General features: G+C 34.3%; 1 protein-coding gene across 1 annotated transcript; it reads left to right on the plus strand.

Moving 5' to 3' along the window:
* The first annotated feature begins 1196 nt into the window (after positions 1–1196).
* On the plus strand, positions 1197–20440 carry LOC125069425 (glutamate receptor ionotropic, NMDA 2B). The gene is made up of 16 exons (XM_047678916.1): positions 1197–1423; positions 11056–11451; positions 12726–12865; positions 12956–13171; positions 13261–13504; positions 14556–14869; positions 14950–15194; positions 15279–15480; positions 15561–15884; positions 16048–16325; positions 16555–16657; positions 16743–16891; positions 18578–18798; positions 19513–19613; positions 19691–19920; positions 20183–20440. The coding sequence occupies exons 2-16, from the start codon at positions 11070–11072 to the stop codon at positions 20217–20219; spliced, it is 3186 nt and encodes a 1061-aa protein (XP_047534872.1). The 5' UTR covers positions 1197–1423; positions 11056–11069; the 3' UTR covers positions 20220–20440.
* Positions 20441–20679: the final 239 nt, after the last annotated feature.

Below are 20679 nucleotides of genomic sequence, written 5' to 3' on the forward strand. Positions count from 1 at the left end.
ATAGGTATAGGATTTTTTTTATATATTTTATTAATATTTGAGTATAATCTAAACTAAAATCAATATATATTCTATTGTACGTATACGTATAAAACGATTATTTTTTAATATTTCTTTTATAAATAAATATGTTTATGATCTTGAATATAATTTGGGACATAGTTGTTGTTGAAATTAATATAATAGAATTTATAGAGCTCTTGCGCAAAAAAAAAATATCGTGGCGGTCATCAATGCCATGGCGAGCCCAGAGTCAGTACGGGCAGCTCAGTTAAGCGGATCGGAGGGTGTAGACTTCATTACACATTTTTCTCAAACTATTATTATTAATATTAAATCGTCTTTAAATTGATTTTTTGGTAAATGTATGTTTTTCTGCGTTTTTATAATCGAATAGTATAACCCAGAAAGGTAGCTTTTGTCGAGCCAAGTCTCCTTTTTTAATAATCCTTTTTATCGTCATAGTATGAAATTTTGATGCTAACAGATGCTACGTCAAATGTGCTTGCAGTTACACTGGCTTACTCATGTTTCAAACCGGAAAATAAAAATAGCAATTCCTGCTCCACAAAGTATTATAGTAAAAAAGGGAAAATTTTAGGTCTTCATTTTGCAGAAGTAGATGAGAATAATAAAAGAACTAAGCGTAGCAAAATTAAATTAAGAAGCAACTATATCCTGAGTTATATACAAAGATTTAAATTATAGAGATTAGGAATTTGCTAATACTGACACTTAGGTACCTAGCAAATAGGTACTTTGGTAAGTATCGCAGTCGAAATCGACGACTGTATCTGCTAAAAAAATATCTCTATGTAAACCATTATTCAAAATATTCAGAGCATATGGAAATTCAAATTACATCAAAATCGATTGACTGGTACTTAAATAATGTGATTTTATCTTACACGAGCTGAATGTGGTGTATATTAAAGTAAGATTTGACTAGATTTTGATTATATAATTATTAACCGCTAATGCTAACCCACTATTCGTGTAATATGATTTTGAAGCTATTGTAATGGGTTATTGTCTTTAATCACAGCTTTTGGTTGTGAAGTGAGTAGTCAATGCTCAGTTAACAGGGCTTTGTAGACGGTTATATAATAGGAGGCGTAGAGGTTGTAAGTTACTGGCGCAAGCGCGTTAGAGAGCTGCGCGCGAGGGATAAGGGTGCGTCAGTCGGCGCTCGGCGACCGGTAAAGCTTCGCGCTTTGCGCCGCGCCCCTCACCGCCGGAGCGTGGCTCGGGGCGTGGCGCTTACGTAAACACGCGTGGTACTCGCGCTGCGGCGGCCACGCCACTGTCCGTCCTAGAACGACCCCATGTCGGCCCGCCGCCTTCGAAATATATGTGCATAGCTCACAGCACGCTGCCGCGCCGCCGCCGCTGCCACTGCCACCGCCGCTTACCGCGCTTATAGGTACTGTAAATTAAAAAACTTATATGTGTATATATCCAGCTTTTCAAAAAAATATTCTATCTTCAATATCGATGACAATATTAAATAATACTTTGACACAGGAATAAAAGGCCATATAACACACTTGATTTTGAAAAACGATTATATGATAATATGATTTTTCAATTAAAATATTTTATCCTCATGTAACTATGTATTTGGTTTGAATAGATTCAATTTGATATTTTCAATGAACGGGGATCAGTTTTTTTCGGTACGTATAAATAATACTAAATTCAAAGATTTCTATTTAATTGATCGAATATCTAAAATATGGTACATACATGTTCTTATGTATACTATACTTACATATAAATATTGGCAACTTGTTCTATAGGTACCTAGTTTTATCTCGTGAAACGGTGGCGCCGGAGCCCCAGTAAACGAATATATATATACATACTATATATCTACACATCGTTAAACGGACGTGTCCTTAATAATATGATGTACCTTACTATATAGATATTAACATTACTTACTCTGTTACTTTTTTATACGAAAAAACAAAAACCAGTCTCTTTGATTGTGTTATAGTTGGATTTTTGGAGAATTCGTTATAATATAGTTATGGATCGAAGACTTCTTGTATGGATTATATTTTTACAGCTTATACAATTGCGCCATTTTTAGTGCCCAATTGGTTTTATAGCTACTTTGTCTGAGGAATATTTTTAAATGATGACTCACTTATTTTGATTATCCTAGCGAAGCGACTGAACAAAGATTACCAAAAACTCTAATACTAATGATATTCCTTTGGGAAATCCCATCGCCATCGGCAAAGCTAGTTGTGTTATAAATTAGGTTATGGACAATTTTCTTTTAAAAAAATAATAATTTATTGCTCTTATCATAAGTATTACTTAGCACTTTAAGAAATATCAACCAGTACTTGCATCATCACTGTGGGTAGCACGGGGTCTAAGATTTCCTGTCTGCCTGTGTACTATCATACTCACTCTTTAAACTTGACCACAGCAACATAAAATATTGTTGTTTGGCGGTAAAAAATATGGTGATTGGAGCTTACCTAGAAGCTTAAATTAGAAATTTGTAACCCTTTTTACGAAAATATAATATGGCGCAGAATAAAAGACAGAGGCATGCAACTATATGTTTATGTTTATCAATATTGTAGTAGAGAATTAAAAACTGAAATAACCATACTTACTCGTTGATCTGCTACTCTCTGCCTGATATTTTCAGTATTCATTAAATTCCAACTCCTAGTTAACTTTTGAAAGAAAATAACTAATTATAAACAAATATACCGACTTCAGAAATAAAAAAAGCATCAAAAAGTGAAATATAAATCAACTGGATTTATTTATAAACGATTTTACAAGTACTAAAGTGAAAAATATCTGTAGTCGAGAGTCTAGTACGTAAGTCGAGTCGAGTGTCTAGTAGCGAGAGTGGAATGAGATAGTAATCTTTTTTATCCGGAATATAATCAAAATCAATATCATGTATAGAAATTCAAGTTAGCATATTAGTTACACAGGTATACAGTTTTTATATTTTTGCAAAAGGAAAATATTAAGACTACATATTTATGTTTCTAATTTAAAACGCAATAAAATTACAAAGTCAATCATTTAATACTAATAATGTACATAAACTTTTTTCATTCTTTTCTTGATACTTTGGGTCAATTAATTTGAATTTAACTTATATATGACTAAATGTAATAAATTAGCGGTAATGTTAGCAGCAGTACCTACTATCTTAGGTGTACTGATGATCTACGTAACTAGTGATGTACTGATGTGATTCATGTACATATCTTTCTTAGGAATATGTAAAATCCTTAAAAACGTCGCATCATCTTAGGTAAGACAGTATCTATTAGGTATATTTGACAGAATGCCAGAAGGTTATATATGAGTAGGGTTTATACTGGATACTTTTAATAAAAAAATAATACATATGTACTATAGATGTACATGATATACATACATGACTATGTCAAGGTGTAGTTAAACAAGACTAATCGTAAGAACTTAATAGTGATAATAATTCAATATCAATACAGATTGTATTATTAAAGTTAATAATCTAAATCTTCAAATAAGTAATACAAGAATGACAGTTTAATAAATATGATATTCCGAATTTCTGAAAATTAAACGTAAGGAATTGAATTTTTTTTAATATATGAAAAAAATAAATAAAAATGGAAGTATAATAGTTTATTAGTTTTTATATCACCCAAATCGATTAAGTAATTTAAAAAGTTGTTGATACTACATAAAAAATGGTTTAGGACTTTATTTTATGATGAGTGTGCAAAATGAACATCCTCATTGCCAACAGTCACTGTTAAATGAACACAAAAGTGCAGGATGTGGTTTTATCTAACTGGTGATTAAATTTATCCGAATCAACTGAATTGTATTACAATGTATTTCCATTACCATCATATATCACCTACTTATCATCTAAACTGGAAACTTGTTTATTGAGACAGACTCTATTTAAATCAGATGTAAACTAATTTTTCAGCCTTAGAAAAAAATTTATAAAATAATGGCATAATGCTTTAGAACATTGATGAGATAAGTTTAAGAGCTTTTAGGAGACAACGTCGAAAAATATAAATTATTTTGTGTCGTAATGAAAACTTTTTAATTTCTAGGCTAAGTACTTATAAAACCGCTCTCGTAATATAGTTGTGTTAATGGACAGTGTCTTATGTTAGTCTAACGAGAGTTTGTCTGTATAAAAAAGTATATAGACTTAATTGCAAACTAAGGCTTAAACTCTCGGCTTCGGTTCCGTGCTTTTATTATACAGAAAGCGATTGTCAAACTCCTTTTATTTTTAAAAATTAATTCAATTTACTAACTTTTATGAACTTTTGAGACCATTTAATATTTCTCTGGAAAAATTTATTGTTTAATTGTTATAAAGTGTATTTCAACATAGTTACTTTAAGCATTAAAATAAGTAAATACCAATAATTTTGTCGATTTATTTATATTACATATATACTAGCCAAAAACAAGTTCCCAATCAACTAAACCTTAATTATAAATCTATTTCTTAATCCCTAAGATACATCAACATGATTCTTCATACAGAATTCTAATTCTATGTACTAATAGAAATAAACAACGTTGATTTGAAATAAAGCTCAAAGTCGTCTTTGATTATTTACGTATTTTTTGTGAAGTTATACTTCTTTTGGCGTGTTATGACAAAATTATGAGAGTGAATTCTTATAATGCATGCGCATATGTGAACACTACATGATGTTAGTCGCTAAACCTAATAAAATATGTTAAACTAGCCCGCTGCTTTGCTCGCGTGGAAATTTATTATATTACAGAATAATTTAAAATATTACGTTAATTTAAGACCTCTTTAGATGCCAGGTTTTTGGTTCGACTTTCGTGGACTAGATCCATCAGACTGCTCGTAGAGCTCGCTCTAGAAAAGGGCAATTTAGAACTGTCCATGCGAAAAACAGTCGTCTCTTAGGTCTACTCCGGCCATTTTAAGGATTTGACCTTGTGCTTTTTTAATTGTCATGGCGAAGCAGTCTTTTCTTGAAATTAAAGGGGTATTCTAATGGTATCAAAGATATTCGCGGAATATACACAGTTTCTCCTTTAGCACATCCAGCGATAAATGTAACCTATGACATTACGATAGAGTGCCGTTACAATAAGTCTGGTGCCGTTGGAGGTCTTAAATTCCCTAGAAACATTATTGACACGCCAATCTCTCTTGCGTCTCGCTCTCTCGTCAAAGACTATCCTATATACGCAATTTCAACCTCTATTCATCCCTTAGAAGTAGAATATCCAGAAACGCTTAAATACATATCTACTCATTTTTAACCAGTATCCCAAACATGAAGTTCCATGTTTCTAACTTAAAAAATGACGGACTTCCATACAAACTTTCAACCCCTATTTCCCCCCCTAGGGGTACAATTTCCAAAATTCCTTCCTTAGTGGGTGTCTACTCAATAAAACGATCCTACTTACAAAATTTCATAGCCCTAACTTTAATTGTTTACGCTGAAGAAGTAGAACTTCTCACCCACAACTTTCACCAGATGGAACGTGAGTACCATCATGGGCAACTGCAACACCGGAAGGCTTGCAGGTGCATTGTTGGTCTTAAATATATGAGTAGTCTATTACTTCCCGTTCGTTCTTCCCTGAACGTTCCCGGAGAGAAGGAAATCGTATAGGTTTGTGAAAACCGTAGGCGAAAACTGTTTCCACAGAATGGTTGTGCGAGAATATGCCTTAAAAATTACGCTGTTGTTGATTTTCAGATAGCTAGGTGGTGTGTATAAAATTTGGAATTCTAACATGATTTTCGAGCTTGAAATTGTGACATCTTTGTGATGGTGAATTTAAGCACAATCTTGGTAGCACTTTCATCTTGGTAGCACATTCGGGAAAAATCCGTTTTGCAGAAGCGACCAAACCAAGACTGGAATTTGCGGCCGATTGGTATTGCAGAGTACAGAATGAAGAGTTCCTGAAGTAGCATGAAATCTGTAGCCAGATGTGTTCAACAAGTTGATCAGTTACGGTAGTACCATTATGGGACCTATGCAGGAACGCATACATTCACTGATGATCATCGTAGTCAACGCCCAGCCAGCTAATGAAAAGGCAAGGGGCCTTTTCATTAACTGGCTGAGCTTCCGAGACGATGATAGCAAATATTCTCTCTGATTTAAACGCACACCTCAGTCCACGGTACAAAAGAACGTTCCCAGTTGTACACCTGGTAAGAGAGGAAAGGGATATCAGTCAGAGATTATATCTGAGTCTTATAAGATTAGGAGCGATATGATCTCTACAATATGTATATTACTATTTATACAAAAGTATAATTTCAGTTCGGAATATTATTTGAAAAGAACCTAATAATAACTAGAAAACCTTATTCTAATGGATATTCTAAACTAGAACAAATCATAAATAAATTATTAAGCGATCGCGTCGCTCGTCATAGCGTCTATCGAATACTTTGCTCGTAGTCTTTATTTATGCGTCGACGCGCGTGACCTGCATTCGCTCCAAAACAGCTGATAGTTGATACTGAACGAGTTTTCTTCGTATTTCTAACAAAATACTATATTTTTGATTTTTTTAACATACATAACGTGGCATAAAAATAATTTATCATTACTTAAAAATACTTCACTGATTTTGATATCGTGATGGGTTTCGAACTTTAAGCACTGAGCTCCTCTTATTTTCAGAAAAAACTAATGCTGTGAATGCTCAGTCTATTCATGATATTTTAAAATTATCTCAAGTATCTTTAGTATATTATACCTACTATTCGATAACACTGGAGACATAAAAACAATCTTTCATTAAAAAAATAACTGCAATTTACGATTTTCAAGGATACGATTGAAATTTCAAAGGTAGTCTCTACCTTTGAAATGATTTTAACATAGATGGAATACTTACAATTACATCACATTCTATTTACAACAATATTGATTATTTTGATAGAAACAGTGGCAATTGCATAAACACGAGTTTGTATAACAGACTTGTAACACAAGCTTCTGTCTCCGCAAAGCTCATCCTTCCTCGTTATTCCTTGGTCATCGTATTCGCATCCATAATAAAAGTACGCAAATATTTATTAAGTTTGATAATATTTCGATTACAATATTTAATTAATAAGGTGAATTAAACACTAAAAGACTGTAATATTGTAGATGATAAATAAATTAAGGGCAGAGTCACTACTCATTGATACGTGTCATTTTTATGTATTTGATATGTTAAAAATTCATTTTCTTCCAATTCATATAGCCGATTACGATAGAGTGATGAACGTATAAAAAAAACCATTTACGTCAAAACCCCTTTTTTTGAATAGGTCTTCGTTCCAAGTTTAATTTTATTAAGTGGAAGAAATTTAAGTGTTTCATAGAAATTGAAAAATAGTATACATTGCTTGCTCACTTTATCCGTGAGGCTTAGTATTGACGTGGCTTTCATTTTATAGGGTAAATTTTGATTATAAATCCAGGCACGTAGTCGTTTAAATAACATTATTATTTGTTCTGCATTTTAAAAAATAACCCCAACAGTTTTTAATGGAGTATAATATTAAAAGGATTACAAAATAATTTGTGTTAGTATAAATCTTTTACAACAAAACTTCTTACGCCATATAATAAAATTTTCTTCCAATCGGCAATAACATTTAAATAAAATGACGTTCAATTGCTTCATCATATTATATGTATGTAGTTACTCCCACATCACTTAAAATAGTAGATGAGCAATCGACTCTTTGGGACCTTTGTGGTGGAGTTACTGTCAAGAGTTGTTGAGATTAGAGTACCTATGTGGACTTGTGTGCATTCTCCCGAGACTATACGGCATATTGTTACTTCCCCGTAAATTGTTATTTCGTATACATAGCAAGATATTGTTTGAATGTCAAATTGACTCTAAATAGTTATATAATTTTACATAGTATAAGTAATAGTAAATGAAATGAACATAATGCTCGTATGTTTTCAGATAATTCGATTATGAGTAAAGGGATTTTATTGGAATTTAAATAAATGAAGAAAAAATAATAATTTGTCGACACACACACATCACAATAAATGACAAATACAATAAGCATTTTTGGCATTAATTCTGAATTAAATTTGCCACTTTGACATATTAATCCAGTTTTGAAATGTATTCTTTAAATCCTTGGAAAACTTTTTTAACCAACTAGTCAGCGTTCAGTGTTTAAGTTCTATAAATTGTCCAATATAAGTTCGGTCTATATTCTATTCGGTCATTTCTAAGATTTAATAATCTAACATTTATTTCAATCAATTCAATGAATATTATCATATTTGATAAAGCAGCATCATCTCATCCAACTCCATCGATAGTGACGACATTAGTGGTGACATGATGTAACCTATCCTAGTACCTCTATCTTTCTTTTTGTGACTTGACTCTTCAATTTAAAGTCTTAGAAAAAGTAGTTTTTCAACAGCAAATGGGTCCGTAATTACGCATGAACGCAGGAATCGTATCATAGTTGATGACCCCTGCTTGGCTTGTTGCAAAATATACCGGTACCGAAATATGGAGTACTCTCTCTCTCAATACTATTTTTAGCTTAAATAATACTATTATCTAAAATATATCTTTTTTTATCTCTCGATCCCGTCACTCAATTAAATTCTTACACATTATTCTATTATTCGTCGCTTCAGTGGGACAAAAACTTTCAAAAAATACATACACTTTTTTTCAAATGAAACTAATAGAACCAGTTTAGTAACAAAAATTTTCACTTTTATAATGTTAGTACAGATATGTATTTATATAAGAATTATTTACATTCATTCCTTAAATATATACAAATAAAAATCAAAAATAGTTACTAAGTATATACATCAGGACCATTTCATTGGTGGCAAGAACGTTAGCAACATTCAGAATCGCAATTCCGATCTTCTGAGCGGAAAATTAACCAGCCCGGGACTAACGGCCATCGGTCCATTACTGATTTTATCCTTTAAGATACGCCGGGCATTGCCGAGTCTAGCAGGTAAAACGTGATATAGTCTTATTTTAAGACATAAAGACTTGACGTAAGTTGCCATGTTACCCATCCCAAACGAATACTTTGGATTCCCTTTCAAAGTTGTTTCTACCGAACTGTATGACTTCGGGAGGTTTCCCTTCGACTTATATCGGGCCCGGTACGCAACGCACGTCATGTTCATGACCTTAATATTGTCTAACCGACACGCCGAGTAGACTCGCGTAGGCTTCGCTGCAATACGGTAAGCTGTTCCAGCTACTCTGCAATGACGACGATATCGACGGCAAATCGAAAATGTGAGATAAACTTGCCGTTTACATTGACTCCAAATCCAACACAATTCAGTGTCTTGAAGACGTTTTCCAATGTGTTATTAATTACCACGGACGTTAACAGTTTTGAGGATAGAACATCCTCTTGTCTCACCCATCTGTGCAGTTTTATTGCCTTCATCTTAAGATGCTGGATTTGGACAGTCTTGATGTAGCGCTATACAGATACCTCAACTCGATATATTTCCAATCGATATTATATCTGCAGAGCCTCGAACACTGTCAAGGTTTCGATAGTATCAAAGGCTTTTTCGTTATTCACAAAAGCCGTACAAAGCGGTTGATTGTACTCTTCGATGTTCTGCACAATCTGCCAAACAGTATGGACGTGGTCTACCGTGCTGTAGCCTGTTTGCCCTCGTTAAGTCGTCTGTGACTGATTGATCTGTAGTAGAAGTGTATTATTATCTTTATAGAGTAATTATCTTTTTAACTACTAATTACACTATATACTACACTATAATTTCACTATAATTATTACCAGTGACTCCTCGAGTATAGACCTCACTTTACATAGCTTGCTATCATATTTATTATACAGACAATGAGATTTATTACATAGACAATTTTACAACTTTTCACCTCACCTTTGTCAAAATTTATCTTGAAAAAGGAATATTTTCAATGTAGCTTTTAAAAGGTACCTTTTCACAATAGGTTAATGGAATTCATTAGCTAAATCGATGGAGTACAATGTTTTTTGTAAAAAAAAAATTCAGTGTGCCTTTGACTTATTCCGTACAATGCAAATAAACTAGTTAAATATGTCGTAATAAAAAAAACACTTCTTTTTCATCGCAACTTTTTACAGCGAAAAAGAAAGCTCTCTGTTTGCTCCAGCTTCACTCTTGATGACAGAAGAAAGTCACCCTCTATAATTCCGGTCACGTTCAATTCGCATAAATCAAAACACATATATAGTTTAAATATGTTCTATAATTCTGTCGAGCTATTAAGAAGGATATGGCTCAATTCTATAACACGTAGTTTGAGAAAGTCCAATGACCGCTAGACTTGCAAACTAAAGTAAGCCTAATTTCATAGTCATGTTTTGTTTGTTCTGATAACTGTTCTTGATGGTAAATAATAGCGATAGCTTCCATCTATCCACTAATATCAGTGGCCAGATGTATGAGTACAATACCGTAAAGTAAAGAGTCGTATTGGTCCTGCAAAATATAAAAGTAAGGACAAGTTAAGTACGAGACTTGGCTATCCTGAAAATTTCCGGAAATGATTGGATCAACAGAGTACAAAGAAACTAGATGAAATGATACATACATCATAGAAAAAAATCTAATTATATCTATCACTAAAGAACCAGCAATCGTTTAGAACGCCGTCGAACGTAATAAATGCCGTAAAGAAAGTGCGGATAGTGGTATCAGTAATTTGAAATTATACCACATAGCAGGATATCGAAATTTTGATATCCTTTTACGAGGCTATTAAGACCCATACCGGGACCATTTTTATAGCTAGAATGTAAATAATATATATTATATATTAGAATATAAATTCGCAGTTAATGGAGTGAAATAGCGCAAAGAAAATAATACACAAAAATACATACATACATAAATTATTAATAAATAATGAAGTAAGTCTAAGTAGCTGAGACCATTTATTAATAAAGGACAACTAACTAAAAAAAAGGTAAATTTATATCTCAAAATTAAAGCATGAATATGTTTATAGCATCAAAGAAGAAGATGCATGCGCGCACAGCGCTGATGGCGCTGGCGGCGCTAGGCGCATTAGCGGCGACGGGAGCGGCGGCGGAGCGTGGCGGTGGCATCAAAGTGGGTAGCAGCGCGACAGGTGCCGGTGGCCGAGAAGGCGCACGTGGAGGTGGCGTGCGTCTTGGCGTTGATGGACTGAGGCGCCCGCGAACTTCACCAGCACCTCAGGCCCCTCGAGCACCATCTGTAATCACTGCCGCCCTTGTCGTGCCCCACAAAGCCTTTGGTGCACGCGACTATACTAGAGCTGAGAAGGCGGCTCTATCCAAACTGCCGCGAAAACTCAAACTTTTTTCACATGTGCGCCTAAACGTTACGCTTTCTATGCAGGGCCTTACGCCTAGTCCTATGTGTAAGTGATTATTCAAATAATATAATTATGAAGCTAAAAAGTATTGCGTAATAATCTTACTACGAATCAATGTAAATGTACGGATATAAAGTTGACAAATAGAGATATATATATATAATATGCAACATATAATAAAAAAATTAAAAAATATTATTTTAATTAAAAGGCGTTGATGTAAAGCACGTACACTTTTTCACGTTTTAGTTTTCTAAGCTTTCGCTATAAATATAACTTTATTTTATGACGAACCTAAATATTATTATTTTCATAATAATACTACTTAAGTAGGAGCTATATTATATATATATACAAATACTAATTCAAAAACTACGCTTGTTTTAAAAAAATGTTTTTTGAAATGATTTGTAGAAAAATTTGGTTAAGAATGCGAGAACAAAAATAAAAAAAATTACCTGTTATTTTCTTCCTAAATAACAATCATTGTTTTAAGCTATAAACCAAATCATTGCTTAATTTAAGTAATTGGTACGGATGTCTACGGCATTGAAAGCAAATGACAAAAATTTTGAATAATGAATTTGCAAATTAGCCGTTTCTCGATCACAGTTTCTATATTTAAAACATACAACATTTCTTTACTATAGTAACTTCTTAAACGTGGGAATTATTTTTAGAACGATACATTAATGTGTAAAAGGAAATAGGAGGAAACGCAACCAATTTAATTTGTCGCAACATTAGTTAAGTTTAATACTACTCTTTATTATGGGTGACCTAACTGGTTACATCTGCTCGAGAAATATGGTATGACTCGTGAGAAGCCAGGAAAAATTACATTATTAGAATAGAATTTCAGAATTTCATTTCATGTTTTTATTATATTTCACTATTTCAACTAGAATAACTATTAACTTCATGGTATTTTTGCACTTCGACAGTTTGAAATACCTATGTGAAACCTTTTAGTTAAATAAAATTAAATATATACATACATTTACAACTACTATAAAAAAATAAAAATAATGTCACTGAAAATTTTACACAATATATCTATTATATTTATCATACCATCAATAATGTCATATAAGTATATATACTGTTTTTATTTTTTATTTTAATTAAATTAAAAAAAAAAACAGTACCTATATATTTGATCTTATATGTTGCCATTGTCAAATTACGATTTGAAAATTATTTATAGTTATTTAGAAAACAGTAAGAATAATATTATGAAAATTTTAATGACCTCAACATTCTTATCTGCCTGAATATGCATTAAACATGTTTATTACATTCAATTTAAATACTTACAGCTATCTTGGACTCGCTGTGTAAGGAATTTTTAGCAGTGAACGTGTCTGCAATACTATATCTTATGAATCATGAACAATATGGGCGTTCCACTGCCTCTGCGCAATATTTTCTTCAACTCGCCGGATACCTTGGCATACCGGTAAAATTCTATTTGACATAATATCTAACTTTGAATAAAAAAAACTAATTAAAAATTTGTAAATTCATAAAAATATTACACATTCTGTAGGTTATTGCATGGAATGCTGATAACAGCGGTCTTGAGAAACATGCCTCTCATGCATCTTTACGGCTTCAATTGGCGCCAACGATTGAGCATCAGACGGCAGCCATGCTCTCTATACTCGAGAGATACAAGTGGCATCAATTTAGCGTCGTCACTTCAGCTATTGCTGGGCATGATGATTTCATACAAGCTGTCAGAGAGAGAGTTACAGCACTTCAAGTATGGTTTTTAATTTCATTTAATTTGTATACTTCGAAAATTAAATTGATATTAATTATGTTAAGTTTTAAATTTTTGAATATTTACAGGACCGATTTAAATTTACAATACTCAATGCGGTTGTAGTAAAAAAAAAGAAAGCAGCAGTTTTGAATGAATTGGTAACGAGTGAAGCGCGCGTAATGCTACTGTATGCTACACAAGAAGAAGCTGCTGATATATTGTCATCAGCTGGAGACCTTCATCTGACTGGAGAAAATTTTGTTTGGATCGTTACACAGAGTGTTCTTGGTTCAATGCAACAACCAAATAAATTTCCAGTTGGAATGCTAGGTATGTTACAATGTTATATCATCTATAGTAAAACATACTGTTAAAAATATTTCTCTAACATTATTGAATCCTTCGGCAGAAGTAAAATGTAATATTTGTAGCTGTACCGTATCATCAATAAAATGTTACTACTAGTTTAGGGTTTATTAGGTAAGTATCATACTACAATCGTATGGGGTTAGTCTAGTCCAATTAAAAAAAAAAATAAGATTGCCTACATTCAATTTGTTAATAGCTCTGTCACAAGGCACTATTAATATTGCCGTTATATATCCATAAATGCTAATCTTCCTTTTGAGGTATATAATGGCGTAGCGATGCTATATAGACACAAGTAAAAAATCAGAGTCTTACAGGGCTGAGTCTAGTACTCGCCCGAACGCCCGGTGACGCTGTAAAGGTCAGTAGGGCCAACAGCACTACTACACTCAGGAAAAAATAAAATCGGAGTCTTGACTTTAGCAATGACTTTCCTTCATTCGTTTATAAACTTTTAGTACTTCCTTCTGTCCAAGCCTTAATTCTTCTTCTTCACTTCTGAATAATGCTCATTTTTGAGCTCCGTAAATTTAACAATATTTTCAATTTTCGAGCTAAACTCATATGGCTTACTCTATGATTCTGCAGGGATACTAAAATGTTATGTTTTCTTTACGACATCCTGTTTAATCCTTGGTCACCTCTTCAAAGGATGAGCGTTGAGCCTACCTTTTATATTTAGTTCTCGTTTGACGTATTTTTCCTGGGGTGGTACCACCAACTCATCAGATATTCTATCGCGAAACAACAGTACTCAGTATTGTTTTGTTCCAGTTTGAAGAGTAAGTGAGCCAGTGTAAATACAGGTGCAAGGGACATAACATCTTGGCGATGTAAGGAATGTTCAATATTTCTTATAACGTCATTGTCTGTGGACGGTGGACACCATATACTCTCGCTCGTTCGCTAATCTATGCCATAAAAAATATATGTCAACTATTTACACTACTTTTTACATAAATATATTATATGCATTTAATATTTGATAGCAATGGTCATTTTTTAATTTTAGGTGTTCATTTTGATACATCGAGTTCCTCCATTATCGCTGAGATAGCGACAGCAGTTAAAGTTTTTGCCTACGGTGTGGAGTCATATGTCTCTGAACCAGAAAACATTCGATATCCTCTCGGTACTAGACTTTCTTGTAGCGGAGTGGGTACCGGAGAGGCGAGATGGTCCACCGGGGAAAGGTTTTATCGGCATTTGCGAAACGTCAGTGTGGAAGGCGAATCGAGTAAGCCAAGCATAGAATTCACTCCAGATGGAGAACTTCGAGCGGTAGAACTGAAAATAATGAACTTAAGACCTACATTAGGTGATCAGGTAATAACAATATAAAACTTTCACCGTTGGTAAATAATAAATCGTCGTAGATTGTTTTAAAAGAGTTTTTGTTATTTTAGCTTGTATGGGAAGAAATTGGGACTTGGAACTCTTATCCCAAAGAAAGATTAGTAATAAAGGATATAGTTTGGCCAGGTGGGCTTCATACCCCTCCTCAAGGAGTTCCAGAAAAATTTCATATGCGGATAACTTTTCTCGAAGAACCTCCATACATTAACCTCGCTCCGCCTGATCCGGTTAGTGGGCGCTGCTCATTGGACCGAGGTGTAATTTGTCGCGTAGCACCTGACGTCGAAGTTGCTGGGTAAATATCTTCAATACAAATATATTAATTAAGCTCGTTACTCTTATGTGCTTCTTGAAAAGTTTTATTTCAATTTGACTTTAGATTAGAAGCGGGTACAGCGCACAGAAATAGTTCACTGTATCAATGCTGTAGCGGATTTTGTATCGATCTATTACAACAACTAGCTGAACAACTTGGATTTACATACGAATTAGTTCGCGTCGAAGATGGCCGATGGGGAACATTACATCACGGCAAGTGGAATGGTCTTATATCGGAACTTGTAAACAAAAAAACTGATATGGTAAGCTTATAAATAATTATTCAAGATTAATGTTGTTAATAACTTTTTTTTCTATATTATATTTAATCTGCTTTTTATAGGTATTAACATCACTTATAATAAATTCAGACCGTGAAGCTGTAGTGGATTTTAGTGTACCTTTTATGGAAACGGGAGTTGCTATAGTGGTTGCAAAACGTACAGGCATAATATCGCCAACCGCTTTCCTGGAGCCCTTCGACACAGCATCGTGGATGTTAGTCGGAGCAGTTGCAATACAAGCAGCAACATTTTCAATATTCTTTTTCGAATGGCTCTCTCCAAGTGGTTTCGATTGCTCCACCGGACTTAATTCAAAACGGATACCTCAAAACAGATTTTCGTTATGTCGAACATACTGGATCGTATGGGCAGTGTTATTTCAGGTAAATCATAATCATCATTTTTTATTATTTAGTTTAAGTAAAACTAGATTGAGTACGATGTATAATCTAGACACGCGGTAGCGTGTCAGCCAAGTTCTAGTTATATATTTCATATCGGACTCAACAGCAATACACACACGACTTTGTTTTTAATCACGAACAGGCATCGGTCCACGTGGACTCTCCACGCGGCTTCACGGCTCGCTTTATGACTAACATGTGGGCGATGTTCGCGGTTGTGTTTCTCGCGATATACACTGCGAACCTGGCCGCGTTCATGATCACACGGGAGGAGTTTCACGAGTTGAGCGGGCTCGACGACCCTCGCATCGCGCGTCCACTATCGCAGAGACCCGCCCTCAAGTTCGGCACCGTACCGTGGTCGCACACAGACGCCACTCTCGCCAAGTACTTCCCCGAGCCACATGCATACATGGCCTCGTGAGTATCGTTAGTTACTTACCAGTAGTTAGTAGTAGTGTGGTCATAATCTGCTCTATTGGCAGAATTATACAAATTATTAGAGAACGATAACCATTTCGCAGTCTAAGTGATTGGCTTTCATGCATATTTTATTTTATTTTTGTCAAAATTATTTTAAAAAAAAATTATCGTTTATAAATTTAGTATTTCTTCTCTACTCTTTTTAGACACTTTTAATAATTTTCAGATATAATCGCAGCACAGTGAGTGCGGGCGTAACGGGTGTTCTTACCGGAGAACTGGATGCATTTATATACGATGGTACTGTGTTGGACTACCTAGTATCACAAGTAAGTCTGCGGAATATTAAAGTTTAGTCAATCATATATCTTCAGCAGCTGCACTATACTAACGTTAGTTTTATTATTTTTGTAGGATGAGGACTGCCGGTTGTTAACAGTAGGCTCGTGGTACGCGATGTCTGGCTATGGATTAGCGTTTACGCGAAATTCTAAATATCTGAGCATGTTTAATAAGAGGTTACTTGATTTACGCTCCAATGGTGACCTAGAGCGGTTACGCAGGTAGGCTTTACTTATTTTGCAACTTTGCTTTTTGATTGCATTAATAACTTTGTTTAGTCTTCTACTTCTAAGTATGTGCAATTCATCTGACTCAAATTACATCGAACCAGTTTTAATTACAAGTATCCAATTATTAATTATCAAATTAATCATCTATTATCAGGTTTATCATATTCCTTAATAATTCTGAATTTACCGTAATTTATGTAATTTATCTTTCATTATCATAATATTTCATAAATACGACCTACAATATTTCCCTTTTCATTAGACTATTATACTTTAACAAATTGTTTGCATTTTTAAACGTAAAAAATGACGTATGGTATTTACGTAAAATTAAAAATTTTAAAATACATAATAAAATAATAATATATTCTTAAAAATAAGACCAGAATGTTAAAAACATATAACTGTACAAATCGGACACAATATTTTACAAAAAAAAAAAAAAAACAAATCTATTCCAAAATACTTAGCTACCAAAAATACTATACATTCGAAAATTAACCGACAGATTAACGGCCTCACTAAGTGCACTCACAGTGCAAGAACGAAAAGAGAACGATGCCGGCCGGTGATGTCTTTTATGCGTTTCTCCCTGCTCCTATAGTCGTAACTTCTCCATCTTCTGCGATATATATTTTTGTATTATTATCACTAATGAGTTCTTGATTTTGCTTGGTTACTAATTATACTATATAGTGAGTATTACTGTAGAGAACGCCGACATAGCCTCCAATCTACCATAGACAATGAGATTTAGACATAGATAATTTTTTACTAATTACTAACAATATTACTAACAATTTCTTAATACTCCGTATACATGTTTACTACTGTGAGGTCATAGGCCACATACACATAGACTATTTGCATACTTTAAAATTTATCGAATCATAGATATTTTGATTATTCAATAAAGATCAATTTTCAATAACCTCAATAAACTCCTTGTTATGTTCGTAACACATTTGAAAATACATTCTTTATCTTTCCAATACTAAAGTTAAGCATATTTGCTAAGTATTTTTTTAAACATAGGTACGATACAGAATCTTTGAATTTTCTACTAAACTGAATTAATAGACGCATGTTATGGCATCTTTAGTAGGTGTTATACAGGCTTTATATTATGATCAATGGCTTACCAGTAGGTACTATTTAAGACACAAATTTTACTTTTGTACAGAATGAAATAGTAATTACTATCTAAATTTTATTCTTCTTGTAGAATCTTTTGCAATAAACCCTATAAATTAAGATATTAACAGAAAATAGTGAATAAGTCTATGTCGATATAATTAAAAATTTTGAAAATTATTTTAGTATATTTACAATTAGAGAATAAAGTAAAAGTAAAAACTGTGCTACAGTTACTGTTAATACAAAGATTTACATTATATATAATGCAAATAATTTTAAATGTTATTTACAATGACATATTCATATTTCATACATGACCAACCATACCGATCAATCTCATTCGTGTCTTCTCCATCCTACGTGACATTGGTGAAATAATCTGTGCCCTATGGCACAACTAAAAGCCATTAAACTAAGAATTGAATTGAATTCATACATGACTGTTGACGCTAGCGTTCGAATAGTATTTGGCTATATTATTAAAATAATCAATAGTAACAATTCCTCGAATGACACACTCACATAACTATTGGGGCTCAGGTACTGGATGACAGGCACGTGTAAGCCGAACAAACAGGAGCACAAATCGTCAGATCCGTTAGCACTAGAGCAGTTCTTATCTGCGTTTCTGCTGCTGATGGCTGGCATCCTACTAGCGGCGCTGCTGTTGCTGCTCGAGCACGTATACTTCCGCTATATGCGGGAGCATCTCGCGGCCTCCAGCGCCAGCTCATGCTGTGCTCTCGTATCATTATCAATGGGTAAATTATATTTAATTATAATACTAAGTTTTCTTTTTTCCGCTTTTGTTTTCATTACACAGTTTTGCCGTTACAACAGTAAGTCCCTGTTCTTAGAGTATCAGTGTTGGGTCAATAGGGACTTTGCCGTCATCACAACCAATTCTGGAGAGGTCAATAAGAGCAGGACGGTTGACATAAGCAAGAGCCTTTTATATTATATTATTACGAGAAACAAAGCAGAATAGGCGTCCTTAACCCCGTGGTCAAGAAAGACTGTGAAAGTCAGAAGAGTCCGTCTTCTTTCCACACGGTATTCTTAGACGAAGGCCTATTCAATGCTAAATATTCATTGTCTTATACCCTGTACAAGTTAGCTTGATCTTTTTGATAGACGGGCTAGTGATGGGAAGCAGAAAATATCTATTAGTAAAAAAATTAGTCAAAAAATAACGTTTTAAAATACTCGTAACTGTGGCGAGATGTTGTGGGTGTATTATGTGTGAAATTCTTTATTGCACTAGATATATAAAACATTGGGTAGATTGTTACGGGCAGGTAGTCTTGCTTCCTCTTAACTTCTTCCTTTAACCTCTTCTTTCCTCTTGATTTTACTCCACACTACTGACCCAGAGTGTTCCCGAGGTTCGGCTTAAATGGGCAGTCGGTGGAACGATACTTTTAATGAAATTATTATTAAATTATTATAACAATTTAAGTTTATTCCTTTTTCAGGACAATCATTAACATTCCATGGTGCAGTCGTGGAAGCGGCGGCGCGAGGTTTTGGTCCCGGTAAACGTGGTCACTGCCGCTCTGCCATCTGTGCCGCTCAGGTACACATTAAACAACAAATTGTAGTTAATATTACATTAAAAAAATTGCAATAAAGAAATCATCGTAACTTGAGCAGGTATGGCGCGCACGACATGAGCGTGATGCGGCAGTAGCACGCGCGCGGCAATTGGCAGCGGCGCTGGCGGCGCACGGGCTGCAGCCGCCGCCGCGCAGGCTAGCCTCGGCTGCCGCACTGCTGGCCGCGGGCCGACCACACGATACCACGCGGCCGCGGACGCTACACGCGCCCGCCGATCTACTGCCTGATCTCGACCGCCCGCTCTCCTGCGGGGACCTCCGCGCCAGGTCTGTTGAAGGCTCTGAGCCTACAAAGAGATTTCAAACTGTCACAACAAATTCTGACCTATTAATGTGTAACTACATTCTGGAACTGCTAATAAATTTCTAGAGTCAGGATGCATAATTGATATGTTGTCTAATAAACGCAATTTATTTTATTAATCTTGGCATAAATAAACAAAAGCGGTCATCCTTACTTCATTTCTGAAGTTTCACAAATCCTCAAAAATTTGCCGTAATTAGGTTAACTTATTCTGTTGGTTCACAGGGAGCGAACGCGGGTCGAAATGGAAACAGTGCTGTGAGGCGCATATTGCGCCACTTTTTTTCAATTTCTGAAGGCTGTTCTTACACCAAGTTATACAAGACGAAGTTAGGTATATCTAATGTTAAAATATGGACAGATAAAAAAACGTTGTAATTATTAAATAAATTATTCCAATTATTAAAACAGAGAGATGGACGTAGATAGCGAAGCGTTGTTGTGGGAAGCGCGCGCGGGGCAGGCTGGGCGCCGGGCGCGCATCCTCGTGTTGTCTACTACAATAAAATATATTTTTTGGACAATATTGTGACTTTATTGAGAACTATCAACCTATACATAAATTTAAACTTTTATGGAGAAGTATAAGTAATAAAAAAAAACTTTAAGTAAACACTTTACCTACCAAAAATATTGCATATTTTTACAGAAATACACAAAAATTCAAACGTAAAATTAAACTTAAGCTTTGACGACATATAAAGATCATTTTTATTCCTAGT

This window comes from Vanessa atalanta, chromosome 15 (assembly GCF_905147765.1).
Source record: "Vanessa atalanta chromosome 15, ilVanAtal1.2, whole genome shotgun sequence".
Classification (NCBI taxonomy): domain Eukaryota; kingdom Metazoa; phylum Arthropoda; class Insecta; order Lepidoptera; family Nymphalidae; genus Vanessa; species Vanessa atalanta.